Source organism: Melospiza georgiana, chromosome 6, assembly GCF_028018845.1.
Source record: "Melospiza georgiana isolate bMelGeo1 chromosome 6, bMelGeo1.pri, whole genome shotgun sequence".
Classification (NCBI taxonomy): domain Eukaryota; kingdom Metazoa; phylum Chordata; class Aves; order Passeriformes; family Passerellidae; genus Melospiza; species Melospiza georgiana.
In genome coordinates, this window is record NC_080435.1 from 28,362,079 (window position 1) to 28,379,044 (window position 16,966).

Consider the following 16,966-nt stretch of genomic DNA (forward strand, 5'->3'; position numbering starts at 1 on the left):
GTAGGCAGCAACTTTTTCATGGCATGATGTGTGTTGCAGCACCTTCATGTCAGTGCAGGGCAGTAACTCTGGGGAAAAAAACTCTACTGCTTCTGTCTGCTCATCAAAGTTTTTGCTTAAAACTTAAACCAAGCCAAGATACAGAGAGGAGAAGCAAAGGAATATTGTGAATTACTGATAAATGTGTGCTTTGTTTCTACAGTAATACACATTACTTTAAAATAAAAATATTGTTAATTACATAGTATCTATAAGTAGTAGTTTTACTCATTGCAAAAAGATTCTGCCTCCATATTTGAAAGTTTTGCAGTTTGAGTATTCTCTTACAGATAAACTGGAGAGGAAATGCCTGTCTTTATTTTGCAGAAAGGAGCTCAAAGAATGGATGAAGACTTTAAAACACAGGCACTTGAATCTGCTCTTCCAAGTCCATCAGAGACTTTGCTTTCCATTCGACTGTTAGACTTTAAAACGAGTTTATTGGAGGCAATAGAAGAGCTGCGTATCAGAAGGGTAAATTTGTTTATATTGGCTTTGGTCTTTCTTTGCCTTATTTCTGTCTCTCTGTAGGTAATCCTAGAAAATCCTGCATGAGTGTGGCTAGACCTCATGCTGTATTTTAAGTGATTCACCAGCCAGGGTTTTGTGTAAAAATGTATTGGGTGTATTACAGACTTTCCTGTAGACAGCACAAAGGTAACAGGTTTGGATGGGAATGAATATGGTTTTTCTGTAACAACATAAGAAGTTGCTAGAGTTGATAATCAGGCTATTGAGAAAAGCTACATTAAATTAGTGTCTTTCATTATAATTCTTCTCTTTAAGAGCAGTCTTTGATACAAAATGAAAAGAAGGAATCCAAGTGTTTTCCAAGTCCCCAAGTCTTTCTCGTTTCATAATTGATTTGCCATTTGCCAGAAAATCAGTGATTTTGGTTCTTTGCTTGTGTATTTTGTGGGCAAAGAGCTAGATTAAAACCACAGTATTTCACCACTTTTACATTGGTAAGTCTATGGAGCTAGACCCCTACAATAAATAGTGTATTGGGTATTAGGGGTTGGGGTGTTTTGTTTTTGAAATTATCTTGTAGTAGTAAAATTGTAAAAGGTAAAATTGCTTCTGTGCTGGTAAAGGCAGCTGTTTTTTCTTGTAGTTAATTTGTCACTTGTATTTTTCTGTGGTTACTTTTTCAGTTGTGTGCATGTAAACATTTCTTTCTATTTCTCCCCTTAGGGTTTCTAAACTGTTATGTGTATTGAAAGACCTAAAGTGTATTTTTTCTTCATCTGATGCATTTGACCTGCTCAAAAGATGCGTATTATTAGTTTTAAAATATTAGTATTGATGACATGCTTGATTTATGCTTATTTTCATCTAAGTGAAATGCTATAATCCTCTCTTTAAAAGCCATAAACAAAAGAATGACTGCCATTAAAAAGGAAAAAAAAAAAGAAAGAGAGAAGGGCTGCATGAAGGTTCTTTATTGGTGTAGTACTGTTAAAGCCCCCATGGTGTGATCCCAGACCTGTGTTACAATGGTAGTGTTTAGTCTAGTCAAACTATTTTAGTATTAAAAGTAAAGACTGAATAGTTTAACTTTATTATTAGACATATTATTATATCTAGTAGTTATTATTATTATTATTATTATTATTATTATTATTATTATTATTATTATTATTATTGCTGTTGTTGTTGTTATTATAATATAACGATTAGAGTATCTTTTGCTTATAAGACTGCTTAGCTGAATTTACATGGTTAACTCAATGTTGCACTTTTAATGCACATGGTCAGAGCCTAAAGTGTTCATGGAGAGCCATGGGATTTCGTAATTTGGCATTTTCCTTTGGGTTTTTATGCTTGCTTTGTGTCTGCTATACTACGAGAGTTTGTGGCTGTGATTTTGTAAAAGTTGTCTCAGAAGGGTGAGTAATTTTTTGCCTTGAAATTGTTTTTAGTTTCAAAATTGATGCAAATGCTAAGAGCCAATTTCATAGTTAAGACATGGTCCTAAGTTTCTAAAGTAGCTGTGCTTTCTTTTACCCTAAAAATTACATACATATGTATATATTTACGTGTTTATTTAGAAATTTAGGTAAAAAAGTAAGCATTTTACAGACAGCCAGATTGAAAAATAGTTCAGGGCTCCTTGCTTAGTATGTTTGAAGCTTGGAATATAAAACATAGGTAGTCTGAAGAAGCAAGAGTTATTGAGTAATGTGGCTTATGCCTAGTGGCATTCATTTTTATCTTTAGAAGTAGAATTTGGATGTTTTTGCTTTAAAATATGGATGTTTTTGCTTTAAAATACCCCTAGCAAACCCTATCCCCATTTTAGCTATGAATTTCTTGCAAGCTCAAGCATGAGCCTATTTTGTAAATTTTTAATCAGCCCTGAGAGAAAGGTAGTGCATAAACCAAAATACAGGGATGACTTAGAGAATTACAGTGCTTGTCTTGCACTAACATGCTAATTTTTCCATGGTCATGAATGAAGCACAAAATCTGTGTCATCTGCTCCATCAGAAAGTGGAGTAAAAGTGAAAATTCTGCAGGTTTCTTACTATTTCTTCCACTTCCTTCCCAGGTTGCTTGTGAGGTTCAGTAGACTGATAACCTGAGGGAGGCACTAGAGCCAGTGCCACGGATTTTACTCTCAGCTTTGTCTTTGACCTCTGGCTTGGCCTCAGATGAGATTATTTTACATCTATTTGCTTCTGGTTTTCTTCCTATTCTTGGTCTTGCTTGTCACTTCAACAGGAGACTCTTTGGGACAGGACCTGTTGTGTATTTTGAGTTTATTAAAGTGCCTGGAATGCTTGGTTAAGCTGCAGTACAAATTCAGATTAATAAATTTGTGGATGAAATTATCTGTGTGAAGCTAATAAAAAGCAAACTCTTAAATGCAGAAATATTTTGAGAGATTTGTTGCAATCCTTACTCAATGTCATGATATTGTAGGCAAACTCTCAAAAATAGTTCAGAAGAGTTGCTCAGAGTAAGGGACTGTTCATCTGTTCCATCTTCCAGAGGAAGTCCCAATCCTTGATAGCTGTGCAAGTTTGTTCCTAAAGATTAATTGCTTGAATGATTATACTTGATGCAGTTCTTTTGGCTGTTCACAGGGTCTTTGTTCTCCATAGGAATTGACATAATATGAATATTCAAGTAATTAAAAGCCACAAAAAATTGTATTTCTCTTTCTCCTGCCCCACAGGGATTACTTCACAACCCAATAGTTGGAGTGTCTTCTGTTTTTTCCAGTTTGCTTTCCCACTCATCCAGCACTGACCACTGATCCTTCTGTGCTGGATATCCCTTCAGTTACTCCCATGTCTGTCAGTCTTGCTCTGGAGTCACCTGAGTGCCTTTTCTTCCTAAGAGCCTTTTCACTGGATTTCATACCTAAGTGTAAATTAGGGAATTTTTTTAGTAAAATGACAGACACAAGGACAGCTGGGTATTGGGAAAAAAAGTAAGTATGTGGGTTTAAGAGAATAAACAGCACTGAATTTCAGATCTCATGACTGTGACATCCTTGGTATTGTTGTTTGAGTCAGCAAGCAGTATGTTAGATCACAATTTCTCTGTGAATAATGTGGCTTTTGATTAGGAGCTGATTGCTTGCAGTTGGAGAGTGTTCTAAGTATTAATGCAGACCTTTCCAGGAATATATTTTGATAGAAGAGATTAAATATAGAGTAATTTTAACTGTGCAGTGGAGTCAAGGGCAGACCAATGAAATTTACAAAGGGGAAATAGCGGTTGGTACAAATTTTTGTCTCTGCATGTGAAAATGGAAAGTTTTTGAGAATAGATTCCAAATAGGAATCTATATAGGTTGCTATTATTTTTCATAACTATGAAAGTCCAACAATGTTTTATCAGAAACTAAACGTAGAATAATGCTTCTATAAATATCTTCTCTCCTATTAACATTTGTCCTGGAAACAAAGCTTAAGAACAATATCCATGAGATCTACGAAAAATTGTACTGGTCTGCTTCATTCATGAAGGAATTTCTAATTGTAGTATGAAAGAATCAGAAATTGTAGTTTCTGTGAGTACTGTTTGACCTGCATGAAAACTGGATGTACAATTTTGTAGGAGGGAGAGTGTAAGTTTAAGAAAGATAATAAAAGTACCTAGCAGCAGTTTTGGCTGCTTGGACATGAGCCGGCTGTACTCTGTTCCTAAATCTGTTCAGGGTCAAGAATCGAGGGGGCTTGACCAATCCACAGCCCATCTTGTAAAACTACAGCCTGAAGCAAACACTTTAAAGAAGGCTTGACACTTTCTAAAGGTTATAACGAGTAAATAAACCATCAAATTACTCCTCTTTTATTGTTATGGTAGTCTTTTTTTATAAAAACACTTAAATCCATGTAGTCCTAAGGCATCGAATAAAAAATGAGCACTTTTAAGGTTTGGTGGGTTTTTGATCCCTCCTCAGAGTTATACACAATATTGTTCTCCTAAGTATAACAAAAACATTTTTGTTTTATTAAACAGCTGATAGAACTTCTAAAAAAAAAGAAAAAAGTGCTTCACACAAGTTGTAGAAGCTTTCAATTCAAAATGGGTAAATTATAAATGTCCTTTGGAAGATGTAAAAATGATGGATAAGATTTATAACTGTTGGCGATTTCACGTGAGAACATTTTTATTATGTAATTGTCATTCTCAGTTTAAGTATTTATGATGTTTATTTTCTCAGCCATAGTTACATACATGCACATTTTTGATAGCTTCCAGATACACCTTTATAATTTGGGAGTAAGTTGGAGGAGTGTTGTTCACTTAGAACTTTGCTTCTTATCCTCTTAAGTGTTCACAGCAAAAGGCCTCACTTAAAATTGAATTTAAGACCATTTTCTTACCATTTTGAGAAAGACTTTTGCTAATAATATATAATTTTAATAGTATTTGTTGCTTAATAACAGAAAGGATTGAGGATCACACTTTTTAAAAGCTTCTCATTTGGTTTTGTCACTCCAGGGAAATTAGGGAATACATTTTCCTTGAATACTTATAGAATAGTACCAGAAAAAAAAACCAACATTGCAACTATGCAGCACTATTTATTAAAGCAGAACTGGAAATCACTGATAATATTTTAAGATCTCATTTTATTTTTTTTTTTTTACCATAAGTCATATGAAATCTTTAGGTCTCTTCTCCATCTGTATTCTACCAGTATATACCAGAGAAGTGAAAGCTAAAGGACTTTTCTCTGGTTCTCTGTGAGCAAATTTCAGTTTTAATGCCTATTCAGTATTTTATATGTAAAATTCACATGACAGCTGAGGCATATATTTAGAATCTCTGAAAGAATCTTGAAATGTTTGGGAGCAGCCTCCTGTGGAAAGAAGTGTGCTTCTCCACACACATGTGCTTGAAAACTGTCTGCTAATCAAGAGAGTCGGTTTTGACCCTAAAACACAATAAAAGATGTCAATGTCAAAAAACTATTTTGAATCACTTGGGACATATTTTGCTCTTTTGATTTTGTTGATAAGTAGTGAGACTATGAATCAAATATTATACTGAGTAAAAAAGGGTTGTAAAATCTTCAAAACTGTCTTGCATCAATTGTTGAAGTGTTGTAAATATCCTTGAATCAGAAACTTGGAACCCTTACTCATATTGGGCTTCAGAAAAATTGTAGTATATTTTATAGCCAAAAAATTTTGTGTAATCTTCTTCACTTGGGAAGGAGAAAGAGCCTCCATTTGTCCTTTCAGTGTGTCAGGAAAGGTACTGCTTCATCCAGAGGTGGGATCTTTTTGGTCTTACGGCAAATAATAGTCATTGATGGTATTGCAATTCAGTAGAATTGTACTTAAACCCCTGTATTAAGAGAATGAACCTTTTGAGGTCTTCTTTTATTTTTTATTAAAGAGAGATCCATAGCCTTTTTTTCCCCAACTTGTGACTGTTTTGTAAGGTTCTAACCAATTGTTGAGGTGTGAGTCACTTCAAGAGTACTTAAATTTTTCCAACAATTAAGATGGTGAGATTTAAACTATAGTGAAGGTGAACTTTAAAACAGCATAAAATTTGCACATAATATATCAAAATGCACAGTTCAAGTATTGTGAGTATTCTTTTACCCTCATACAGTGAGCTTGGCCCTTGCTGGCCCTCAGTAAATGTTATTAGTTCAAGGATTCATCAAAGAGAAGTCAGGCTTACCTTAAAGTGGTGGCTTTTCCAAGCTGGCCATCAGTGTGCGGAGCAAAGGCAGGAAAGCAGCCTTTGGAAGTTCAGTGGCACATTAGGGAAACTCTCCAGGTCCTTGGAGGATATTCATTATTTTGACTGTGTGGAGAAAACAGGACAGTGCTGAGTTGCTTATGACATACATCAAAAACCTGAATATTGTTCTTGTGGGAAGTCATGACTCTTCATAAGGAAACCTTTTGTTCTTCTTTATTTTGAGTACTGGATTTGTGAAGGAAGGCCAGTGCTCATAAAAATTGGACTCCAAAGGGAAAAATTAACTTGAATACCAGAGTGTTTCAGGAAAATTTACATACATATTTAGCAACTGTGATTATCAGAAGATAACTCTCATTTGTTATCAAAAGTAATAGTTTGGTTCTTGACAAAGTGCTTCTGCAAGAACAGAATCTGTAACACTCCCTGTGGATCATGGGGGAAACTCTGGACTTTAGTAAGGGTCTTCTCAGATTCTCTGGTAGCTCATCTTTTCAGAAATATATGTTGATTACTGTTTCAGTTTCTTTTGGTAGGACAGAAGGCTTCTTGGCACAGAAGATAATGATAAATATTTCTCTTTTTCCATAATAACAGAAGTAACCACTGACAAAAACTTTTCAGTTGTTCTAGGAGATGTCACAAAGAATAAAGATTCAGATGCTTTGAGCTGAATATTTAAGTTGCCCCAAAGATTCTGAGTAATTAATTATGACTATCCGTATCATTGACTACAAAGGATTCTTGTAGCACTTTTGCATCTTACTGAACTTCTCTTCATTTCGGTGTTTTGACATTTTTTTAAATGTTTGTTTTTAACTAGGAAACAGAAAATAATTATGAAGACCAAATAAACAAAATTGTTATAGAGAAACAGGAGCTTGAATGGCAGAAGGTAACTTTCCTGTGTGCTTGTAGTGTTTTACCTGCTGAGATTTCATTTAAATGTGTTAATATAAATTGTGATTTGTTACAATTCCTCTTTTTAGAACTATTTTTATTTCAGTAGTAGAATGTTCTAGCCAGTAGCTTATTACTTAGTCATGAACATCTGTAGCTTTTATTTTGATTTGGATTGTGCCCAGCTTAGCAATGTTTTTAACAAGAAAATATAATAATATTTGGCATGACTTGCCAATCTTCAGTCAAAAGAGATGGAAATACTGAAGCAGGAAGACATTTAGCTAATCTGAGGCATGTTGACACGTCAGTGTGGGGGAAGATGTGTAGCAGCTTCTCTGTATTCTGCTTGACTTTGGCAAGCGCAAATACCAGTGCAGCAAACAACTCCACTTGCAATCTTTTGGAAGTGGAGATTTTTCCAAAAAGTTATTTCTGAACATGAACTTGTATGTTATCCATACTCAGTGGTAGTCTGTCAGCTTTTAAATGTTGAGAATTCAGCAACATAAGTCTGACATTCTTCTCAGAGTTAGGGCTCCTGAGGTTATGCTTTGCTAGGAAATGCATTCCCTTCTTTAATACAATCAAACCCATGACCCCTGTCACTAGGGCACAAGATAAAAGGCTTCACTCCGTATATTTTACAACCCCAGAAAAAACAATAATTTCAGCTCTATCCTTGATCTTGGGATATTTAACATCTTAGTTGTAAAGGAAGGCTATTTCATCTTGGAGTTCATCCTAACCATCTTAAATTAATAATCCGAACTCTGTGCTTTTCTTTCTTGAAAGATATATATGTGCACACAGAAACAGGAAACATTTTCTATTTGTAAAAGCAAGAGTGCTTTCAATTTGTAACCCTTCTTTGCTTTTCTTAACCTAGCTTTGCAGTGCTTAATATTCTGGGTTCAAAAGGGAGGATTTCCACCCATTCTAAGACCTTAACAGCAATTGAATTTACCATTCATAAAAGGATGGGACTTACAGGTAGTGAGGTGAACTCTGTTCCTGTACTTTGCACTTAACATTGGCACATGGCAAAGCTGATCAATGAGTGGTAGATTTTGGGAACTTCATGTGAGCAAATTTTCTGGAACTTCAAAGGAACGAGCTAATATGAATATCCAATCCTGGTGACTCCAGTAAGATAAAAATTCTTAGTATGACATTTAAATTGAATTTGTGACCTGATTGTTTCTGAATGCAGAACCATACTGACCACAGCAGTAGTTCAATAAGTAGACATCTTCCTCTGGTTTATCAAAGGTTCTGTTTTACCATTTCCTTCATGGATTTCCCTTCCAGTCAACATTTCTGTCATTCATTTTATTTTACCTTAAATTTAGCTAACTAGTTTGAAATGAAGACATTATTTCAACTAAGTCATATTACAATATTACAATTTATCTACATTTTATAAATATACTGTGCCTGCTCTTGAAAGAAATACTCTCAAGCAGGGAAAACAGAATAACTGGAGAATATATTCCTTTTAATCTAGTGGGTATACTCATCCATTATAATATTAAAATATCAAAGCTGATTTTTTTTCATATTTAAAAAAAACCTCTGCATTTTTCTTCAGTCTTACTGCATCACACATACATGCTATATCTGGAAAATTTCTTCCAAGCCTGAATTTCTGACAGAGATAATAGAATCATTTTATCTGATAATCTGTGTGTGAGGCTTGTTAGAAAATGAATATTTGTAGACACTACCCTGTCATTTTGAAAATAAAATACCTCACTTGAATATACAGTACAAAAAAGTAGTATGTTATAAAGAGTTCAGAATTGGGGTTTTTTTCCATTACATCTATGATAAAGTTATATAAAGGATGATTGTTTACTGAAACCAGACTTATACCTACATAATTTATTCCATGATATTGCCTTGAATTCCTGTATTTTGTAGTGCCATCTTAATTTGGCAGTGCTGTGGATATAAAATTTTATTCCTGTGGTGAGCAGAAGTACTGCAGTGGGAGTAGCTGATTTTTTGTGCCTGCAGTACTTTTCTGCCTTGCTGCTTCACATGCCTGTCACTCCCTGGAGAACCTGTCCTTGGACACAGGGCCAACCTCAGGAAAACGTTCCTCAGGACTTCTGTGTGCTTCTGAATCCTCATTTATGTGCTGTGCGTTGTTTGGTGCGCACAAAACAAAACTTCCTCTACTCGTGATGAGTTAAGTAAATGGATATGGAACACCTTATCTCCATGGATCCTTGTCTCTGCCAAAAGGCTCTTCTGTTCAAGCTCTTGCTTGTACAATATGAAAGCAACACCAGCTTGCTGGAGAAAACAGCAATTTTGGAAGAGACTTTATGTTTAAAAACTCAATTTTTATTAAGGCAGAAGAAGAAATTTGACTCCTTGTGTGTGAAACAGATTTTCAATTTATTTTCTCCCATTCATTCTTTTTAATTGTCTCAATTTATATTTATTATTGTGCAGTCATTAGTGGATTAGTGTGTTTCCTGCTACACACTCATATTTCTAAGCTAAACACTCATCTATATTTTGAGATAGCTGTTCAAGGACAGAGCCACTTAACTATTTTTACCTAATATTTCAGTTTTTAGAACTGAAAAAACCTGATCTTGCATGCATACCTTCCATGGTAAAGGTGAAGTGTCTTATAGAGAAGCATGATGCTTAAAGATGTTGGAGACTTCCATCTTGTAGAGTGTAGTGTTAGCCTATGAGATTATAATATGAAATAATAATACCAAAAAGTACATCTTCACTCACTTCACTCATTTTCTTGTTTTTGTGGATGAGAGTAGTGGCAGGCTGTAGGGTGATAGAAGTCTCATACTATTGCCTTACACTTAGTTATTTCTGGTTTCTTTCAGGTAGCTTGTTAAATGACTAAAATCTAACTATGAACAGAATAACAGATAGTTAATTTTCAATGGGATTCTATTTTTAATGGGTATTAAAATTCTGTTGTAACTACTTGGACCAGTGTCAAGGTTCTGTCCTGAGCTGGTAGTGGATGTGGATTGTTTCTGCAGACTGATGGGATGGGTTGGAGTTGTTCACAGAAGTCCTAGTAAAAGGTCTGTATTCTAGAGGGGAGAATTGTTATCTGTAAAGAATGAAAGAGAAGCTGCTACCAAAAAGACAATTACCAGTTTAAAAAATGCTTTTTTTTTTAGTCTTCAGGCTTTTTTAGTCAGTTGTGTCATTCTAGAAATATTTAACAATAACTATTACATATTTATTGTTAAATAAATATCATAATAAGTCAGCCTTTTCTTGAAATACTTGATATATGATTTGCTCTAAGATAATACTTTACTTACACTGTTGTTATTTCACATGAGCAGGAAACTCTGCAGCATCAGACTGACACGCTGCAACAACAAAACAAAGAAGCTATGGCAGCTTTTAAAAAACAGGTAACAAAATACAGCCTTTGGCTTTGACTGTGGGATTTTAAAATACAGTGGCATCATAGCAAGTTATCAGTTAGTATGAAAATATTTTTCTATTGCGTATAAAATATTAGAATATACAGCTCAGGACAGAGCTCATTTCCTTTCTTCTGGCCACACCATAATGTTTGTATTTTTGTAGTTCTTTCCAGATGCCCCTTCTCCTGGCATTTTTCATTTTTATATTTCAAAAACCTCCTGGAGAAGATAATGCTTCTTCTAATACTTTCCTTATTTTGTTTTGCTTTGTTTTGTTTTTCCCCTCTAGTTTAGCATGACCTCTGCAAGGGTAGATTCATAAACCATGGTAAAAGATCTGCCACACAAATTATCCTGCCCAACATTTAAAAGTGTGTTTCACTCTTGTGTTTTATTCTCCATATTACAGTGAGCAAACACAAGAGCTGAGAGACCTTGCAGAGAATGTTCATAGGAGCTGAAACTGTTGCCCATGGTGATGAAGAATTTGTCATTAATACTGCATCACAATTGTGTCACACAAAAAAGAAGCTGACAAGCAATTAGGTCTCTCCCTTGAAAATATAATTTGAGATTCACAGACTTCTTGTAGAGCTGTAGAGTTCTACAGTTCCTATAGGTAGAAAACCCCAGGAATTGTACTGTGCAGGTTAATATAACTATATTGTCTTGTTGAATTGCATGAATAAAATTATTGCCATGTGCTGCTCTGATTTTTTTGTTTTGGGTTTTTTATGTGACTGACAACCAAGTTACAGGCAAGGATGTTTGCCATGGAAGAAGAAAAGGTACTCTAAATTATTTGTTGTTTGTCATCCAAAGAAGAGCATAAGCAAATGACAATGAAATAAAACATAGCAAACATATCCTAAGTATAAACTAAGTATATTGCAATTACATGATGTTTTTTGCTATGGCCTTTGCAAAAGAAATGTCTTTGTAACTTTTGTATTTCTGGTTTTTTGTTTATAGACTCGTGAAGTGTCACTGCTTATGCTAAAAATCAGTTGAGGAAAGAGTGTTCTTTGATAGTTCCATATTGCATTTATTCAAAATTTACTTTATCCTAGAGAGTTGGGGTAAATTGGGATAATCAGCCTTTACAGGTAGTACTGAAAAATAGCATTTTTAGCTGCCTTAGAGAGTCAGATTTTAACAGGGATTTTATTGATTTAGCTGAACTAAAGTTACTAAAGGTTTCCGAAAGTACTTGACCTAAACTGAAATAAGATGAAATTTTAGCCTGAATTTATATGGATTTTGTTTGCTATGTGAGTTTTTATACCAGGCTGAATGCCTAATTACTCCTTGGAATGAAGGATTTACATTTGGTGTACAATGAACCTGTTTTAAACAGTGAAGTCAGTGGATGTCTGCCTCTGTTGTTTCATTTAAATTTCCCAGCGGTTTAGAGCAGATGAATATGCTGGATGTGGCATAAGAACTGACATAGAATTTTGCAAACTGGTTAAATGGCTTGGAAGTATATATAAAAAAAGCTTTATTATTTGCTGCATTGCTATTTATTGCTATTTATTTTATGTTTTCTGGTTGAGTAATTTTCTTGACTGGGAGTTTGGATTTTTTTTTCATTAAGACAATTCATTTGTCCACACATACCCACTTATCCCTCTCTGATTTTTATTTTCAATGATAGGTTCAGAATTAAATTTTATGCTGATTAATTTTTACTTCTATTTCCATTTAATTGAGTAGTACTTTCAGTACTTTATATCAAAGTAACTGAGAGAGTCAATTAAGCTCAGGACAGAGTTGAGAAACCAATTTTTGCACCAATTTAGATGATATGTACTGTGAGTGATCAGGGTGGTTTTGGAGGATTACACAGTCAGCACTGTATTGGGAATCACTGGAACAGGCAGGGGTGGTTGAATTGGATGTATTTGTGTTTTCTGGCATGTTCTCTGGTATTTAGATTCTGGTCTGCATTGGATTGGCTGCAGCCAGTGATTTTTACCAGATTTAATTCTACTGAAGTCCTTTGGCTTTCTCATGTGCAAATTTTATATGTTTGTCTATGTATGTATTCACACACACACATATGCATATATATATGTATATATATAATGTACTTGCATGTATTTAGTGACTAGCAATAGCAGCTTACAGTTCACTCTTTGTGGACTGAGAAAAATGAGCAGGTTGTTTCTATGAAGATCCTGCAGATAAAAAATGGATTTACCTGATACTTTTTGTTTTAAAATATACTATTTTGTACTAAATAACATATTAGTTCTGCCTTTGTCAGGCTTTTCTCTCCCAGAACAGCCAGTTTTAAGACTTTACAAATAGAGTCAGAAGTGGTGAAAATACTCTATTGTGTTTTCACTTTTCTTTTTATAGCAATATTTGTGTGCATATTAAAATTATTTAGCTGAATAATTCATTAATGGATTGTTCTGTCGTAGTGGAGTTACCCTTTATTTTTGTAACATTCTTTTTGATAAATTCTTATTGTAAATGCATTTACTCTGCCCAAATCCTGAAGTACAGCTTTTGTTCAAAGGGAAAATACCAACTTGCTGTAGAAACAAAAGAAAAAGAAATTGATGGACTGAAGGAAACATTAAAAGCCTTACAGGTAAAGTATTGCTTTTGTAAAATCGCATTTCTTTGAATGCAGGAGTTTTGGTTTTAGTTTTTTACTAGTAAGAAAATTGTTGGTTTTAAGAGGATCTTTAAGGCCTTATTGCTTAATCTTCCTAGGACACCTCACTTTGTAACACTGAGTTTCTGTTCTAGTCTTCAGTGTCACTACTGCTTTAGGTTAACCTTCCAGCTGATGTTCTTTTCCTCCAGAAGACAACTCAAAAGTCCAAACAGTGTGTGAAATATGCTTTCTTTTCATTTCCACAGTCTTCCTCTTCCTTCATTCTTGTTTTGTTGCTTCACACCTGTCTGGAATCCCTGGTTTTGGACTCGTAAACAGAACTAAGTATTCACCCTGGGCCTCCCTGTTGCAGAGCTCAGTGGTTTCCTCTGTTTCACTGGGAGGTTTCTGTACTTAAACTTGATCCGTTGCTTAAAACCAAGGCAAATATATTGAAAATAGATCAGTAGCATTGTAATGCATTGCCAGATTTCAGGTGTTACCAGGAACTAATGATTTTTCTACCCACAACTGAGTGGAATAAAATTGATGTTGAAAACAAAATGGCTGTAATGGATTATTACTATGATTTTGAAACTTGTAATGGTTCCTGTTAACATTCTCTTATAATGGAATACATTTACTTGGTAGCAGACTGGGTTTTTTTGTCTCTTACTTAACACTGAATGTATTTTAGGAGCAAAAGAAATTGATTCTCATGGCTGGCCTTCTGAGCAATAGCTGTAAGGATTTTGTTGCCTTGCTCAAACCTTGGCATAGCACAGATGATGTAGAATATCCATCCCTGCATGGTCTGCTGAACGTAATATGTGGACAGCAAGAGTAATGAAAGATCCCACTGGCCTTTCTTTTGTAAGACAAACCACAAATTAAAAAAAAATAATCTTAAATGTTGAGTGTTCACAGATCAAGCATCTGTGTCACAGTACAGTTCAGATCTAGGAAATTCTGCTGTGGCTTGAGGAAGCAGGAGGTCACAATGTGCTCACAGGGAGATTGTTTGGAAATGAATACAATAGGGAAGAATTTTTAATTCAGTTCTGTATTCTTCTCTGTAGAGTCAGAACCCTGCTTTAAAATGATTATTCTCTAAGTTTTTTCCTAGAAATAATATCTTCTGTATAAGATTTGTACACTCTGAATTCTTTGACAATACCTTGGGGTTTTTTTTGTATGCAAATCAAAGTACTTTGTCAGTGGGGTATTAAGTAGTGTTGATATCTTCTAATGGCAGCCTTATATTATTAAAGCATGTGAGATTGTTACGTTATATCTTTATATGCTACCATTTAGAATACCTACTAAGATATTTTTGTTATTTTTTCCAACAGGGAACACACTTCTATTCCTGTAGGAGTTGAGGGAATACTTTGATTTCTATCTTTATCTTCTTCTCTATTTATTTCTAAGGGTCTAGTTTACAGACTGTGGTCCCTTTGCACGTTGTTTTCATGATGCCTGTCAGACAACACAAGGATTTATGCACTTTTTCAAAACCCCTCTAGTAACAAATCAGTGTAAAGTGATTTTACATAATTTAAATATTGAAGTAACATTATGAAGTAAAGTGAATCTAATAATACATGAAATTTTGCCATCAGTGATTCAAAACCACCATTACTGTATTGGATGGATTAATAACAAATGCAATTAAGCCATTGGTATAACAATGCTTAATTATGCAGGTTTTTGTCAGAAAAAATGTAAATACCATTTAATGAATAACTCTCTGTTGTTTTGCAGATTTCAAAATACACTTTACAAAAGAAACTGAATGAAATGGTAAGAAAATAATGAAAATGCAAAAAGAAGGAAGAGCTTTAATGAAAATATATGCTTGGGGTATAATCCACTACCAACTGACTTTAAAATGATAATTATTACAAGTAACACAAAGAGGTATCAGCTTCAAATCTGAAAATCTTACAAATGCAATGGTTTTAGATTTTTATAGTGTGATAGCTACTGTTCAGCATGTGGTATTTTTTCCTCACTGAATTAAAGTAGAATTGGTCCATTTTTTCTCTTTATAAATGAAAGATTTTTTAATAGATTGTCATTTAAATAATGTAATTTTATTATTCTGACAGGATCTGGCATTACATATCAAAAAGTAGTAGAGAATTCCTAGAAGTTTTGGTTTTGTTCTTAAGAAAAACTGGTGGTTTTCTTCTCACCCTTTTTTTACTCCTCAGAATTAGTTCTTAACATCAGGTTCCCTGAACAGTTTAGATTTCATCCAGTGCAGCTCTCACTCCCTTTGACACAGGGCATAAATTTACCCAGAGTGACAGCATAGTGGCTCTGAACCCTGTTGTCTGTTTTAGGAAGTGAAAGAGTGAGCCACAGAAACATTGCTAGGCTTGATTGAATAAATGCTGTGAAAATTCTGCTGCTGCTCAACTGGAAAGAATAAAGATAATATTGTCAGACCATTACAAACTGTGATTTTAATTAAGAAGCTCAAAAAAGTAGAGTCCAGTTTAGCTTTAAGTACCATGACATTTGTACTGAAAGTCATCTTCAACGCTACAGTGGTTTAACACAAAATATGGTGAAATTGAATAATGTGCCCTCTGACCTGGGAGATAAGGCTACAAGTTAAAGATCAAAGGCAACATAAAATGTGTTTGGTCTTACTTCACTTTTAACTTGTATTTATTCCTAAAATGCAGCTGATCTAAAAATGTGTTGAAAATATACAGAATAACTGGACTTGTATTTAGGTCATTTTACATATTATCTTTCTTTCATAACTTACAAGCTCAGTCTTCCATCTGAGTGAGAATATTTAAACGACAACACCTTTAAGCTGGAAATGCATCTATGCTGCTTAAAGAAATATATTTTTTATATTCATAAACTTTTCATTAATTGATCATTTGAATATTTTGAAAGCATTTGCTTTGAATCAGAGTATGGTAATCTAAAATGCTATTGAGTGGGGCAGGATGCTGGAAATCCTCTTTTGCATGTAGCACTAAACAGAACATGTACAGTTGGGACTTATTTAGGGAAAATGCTCTGATACGAAATCATGAAAACAAAATACCCCACAAGGTAAACAAAAGTGAAATTTTTCCTGTCATCTTTTGTAGTAGTGGGTGAATGCAGTTTTAGACCAGGTCAAATTCTACCAACTTTACTCCCTGAGTAGTTGCACTGAAATAAGTGGCACATTCAAGGGATCAAAGGAGTAGGTGCCCATGTAGACTCTTGGTCATCACCAATGGCAAAGTGTTTAAAAATCAAATGGGTGAAATTCTGAACCAGTCATTTATCTGAGAGCCATTTCAATTTTGTTAAAGACAGATTAACTCATTCTCTGGTGTGTATTTTGAGAGTAAGAAGATGTGCTGCTCAGTTTCTATCTGAGAACCTTAGAAACCCTGCCAGTCAGTGAAGAAGCTTCTGTGTGTGCTGGGGACTGGGTGTGCCTTACTGATGCAGCTGTTTATTCTGGTTTTGTTCCTTTCATTCTGTTCTTTTAGAATGGTATATGCAATGTCAATACTTGACATAAACACCATGTTTTAGGATGCTGTCCAGTTAAGTTTATGCAAAAATTGTAGTTCTGATATAATTCTCACCATATATGCTATAATTTTGAAATAGTGGAAGGTTTTGTTTTGTACTGAAAGGCAGTATAGAGAATTTTTTTGTGTTTATTATTTGTTTGTCTTTATGATTGTCTTCTCCCCCCCCAATTAAAGTGTTGATTCTTGCATGCAGTGCAGTTGTTTTGCACCTCCCTGCATATGGACAGTAGCACTTATGCAGTCAG

At 34.5% G+C, this 16,966-nt stretch overlaps 1 protein-coding gene across 1 annotated transcript in view; it reads left to right on the top strand.

Annotated features, from left to right (window-relative positions):
* The first annotated feature begins 378 nt into the window (after positions 1-378).
* Positions 379-16,966, top strand: part of CCDC73 (coiled-coil domain containing 73) — a 48,939-nt gene continuing 32,351 nt past the window's right edge. Inside the window, 6 exon segments of the mRNA XM_058025455.1 lie at positions 379-513; positions 7,046-7,117; positions 10,464-10,535; positions 11,303-11,338; positions 13,078-13,152; positions 14,926-14,964. Coding sequence (XP_057881438.1) covers positions 382-513; positions 7,046-7,117; positions 10,464-10,535; positions 11,303-11,338; positions 13,078-13,152; positions 14,926-14,964 — 426 coding nt within the window. The 5' untranslated portion in view covers positions 379-381.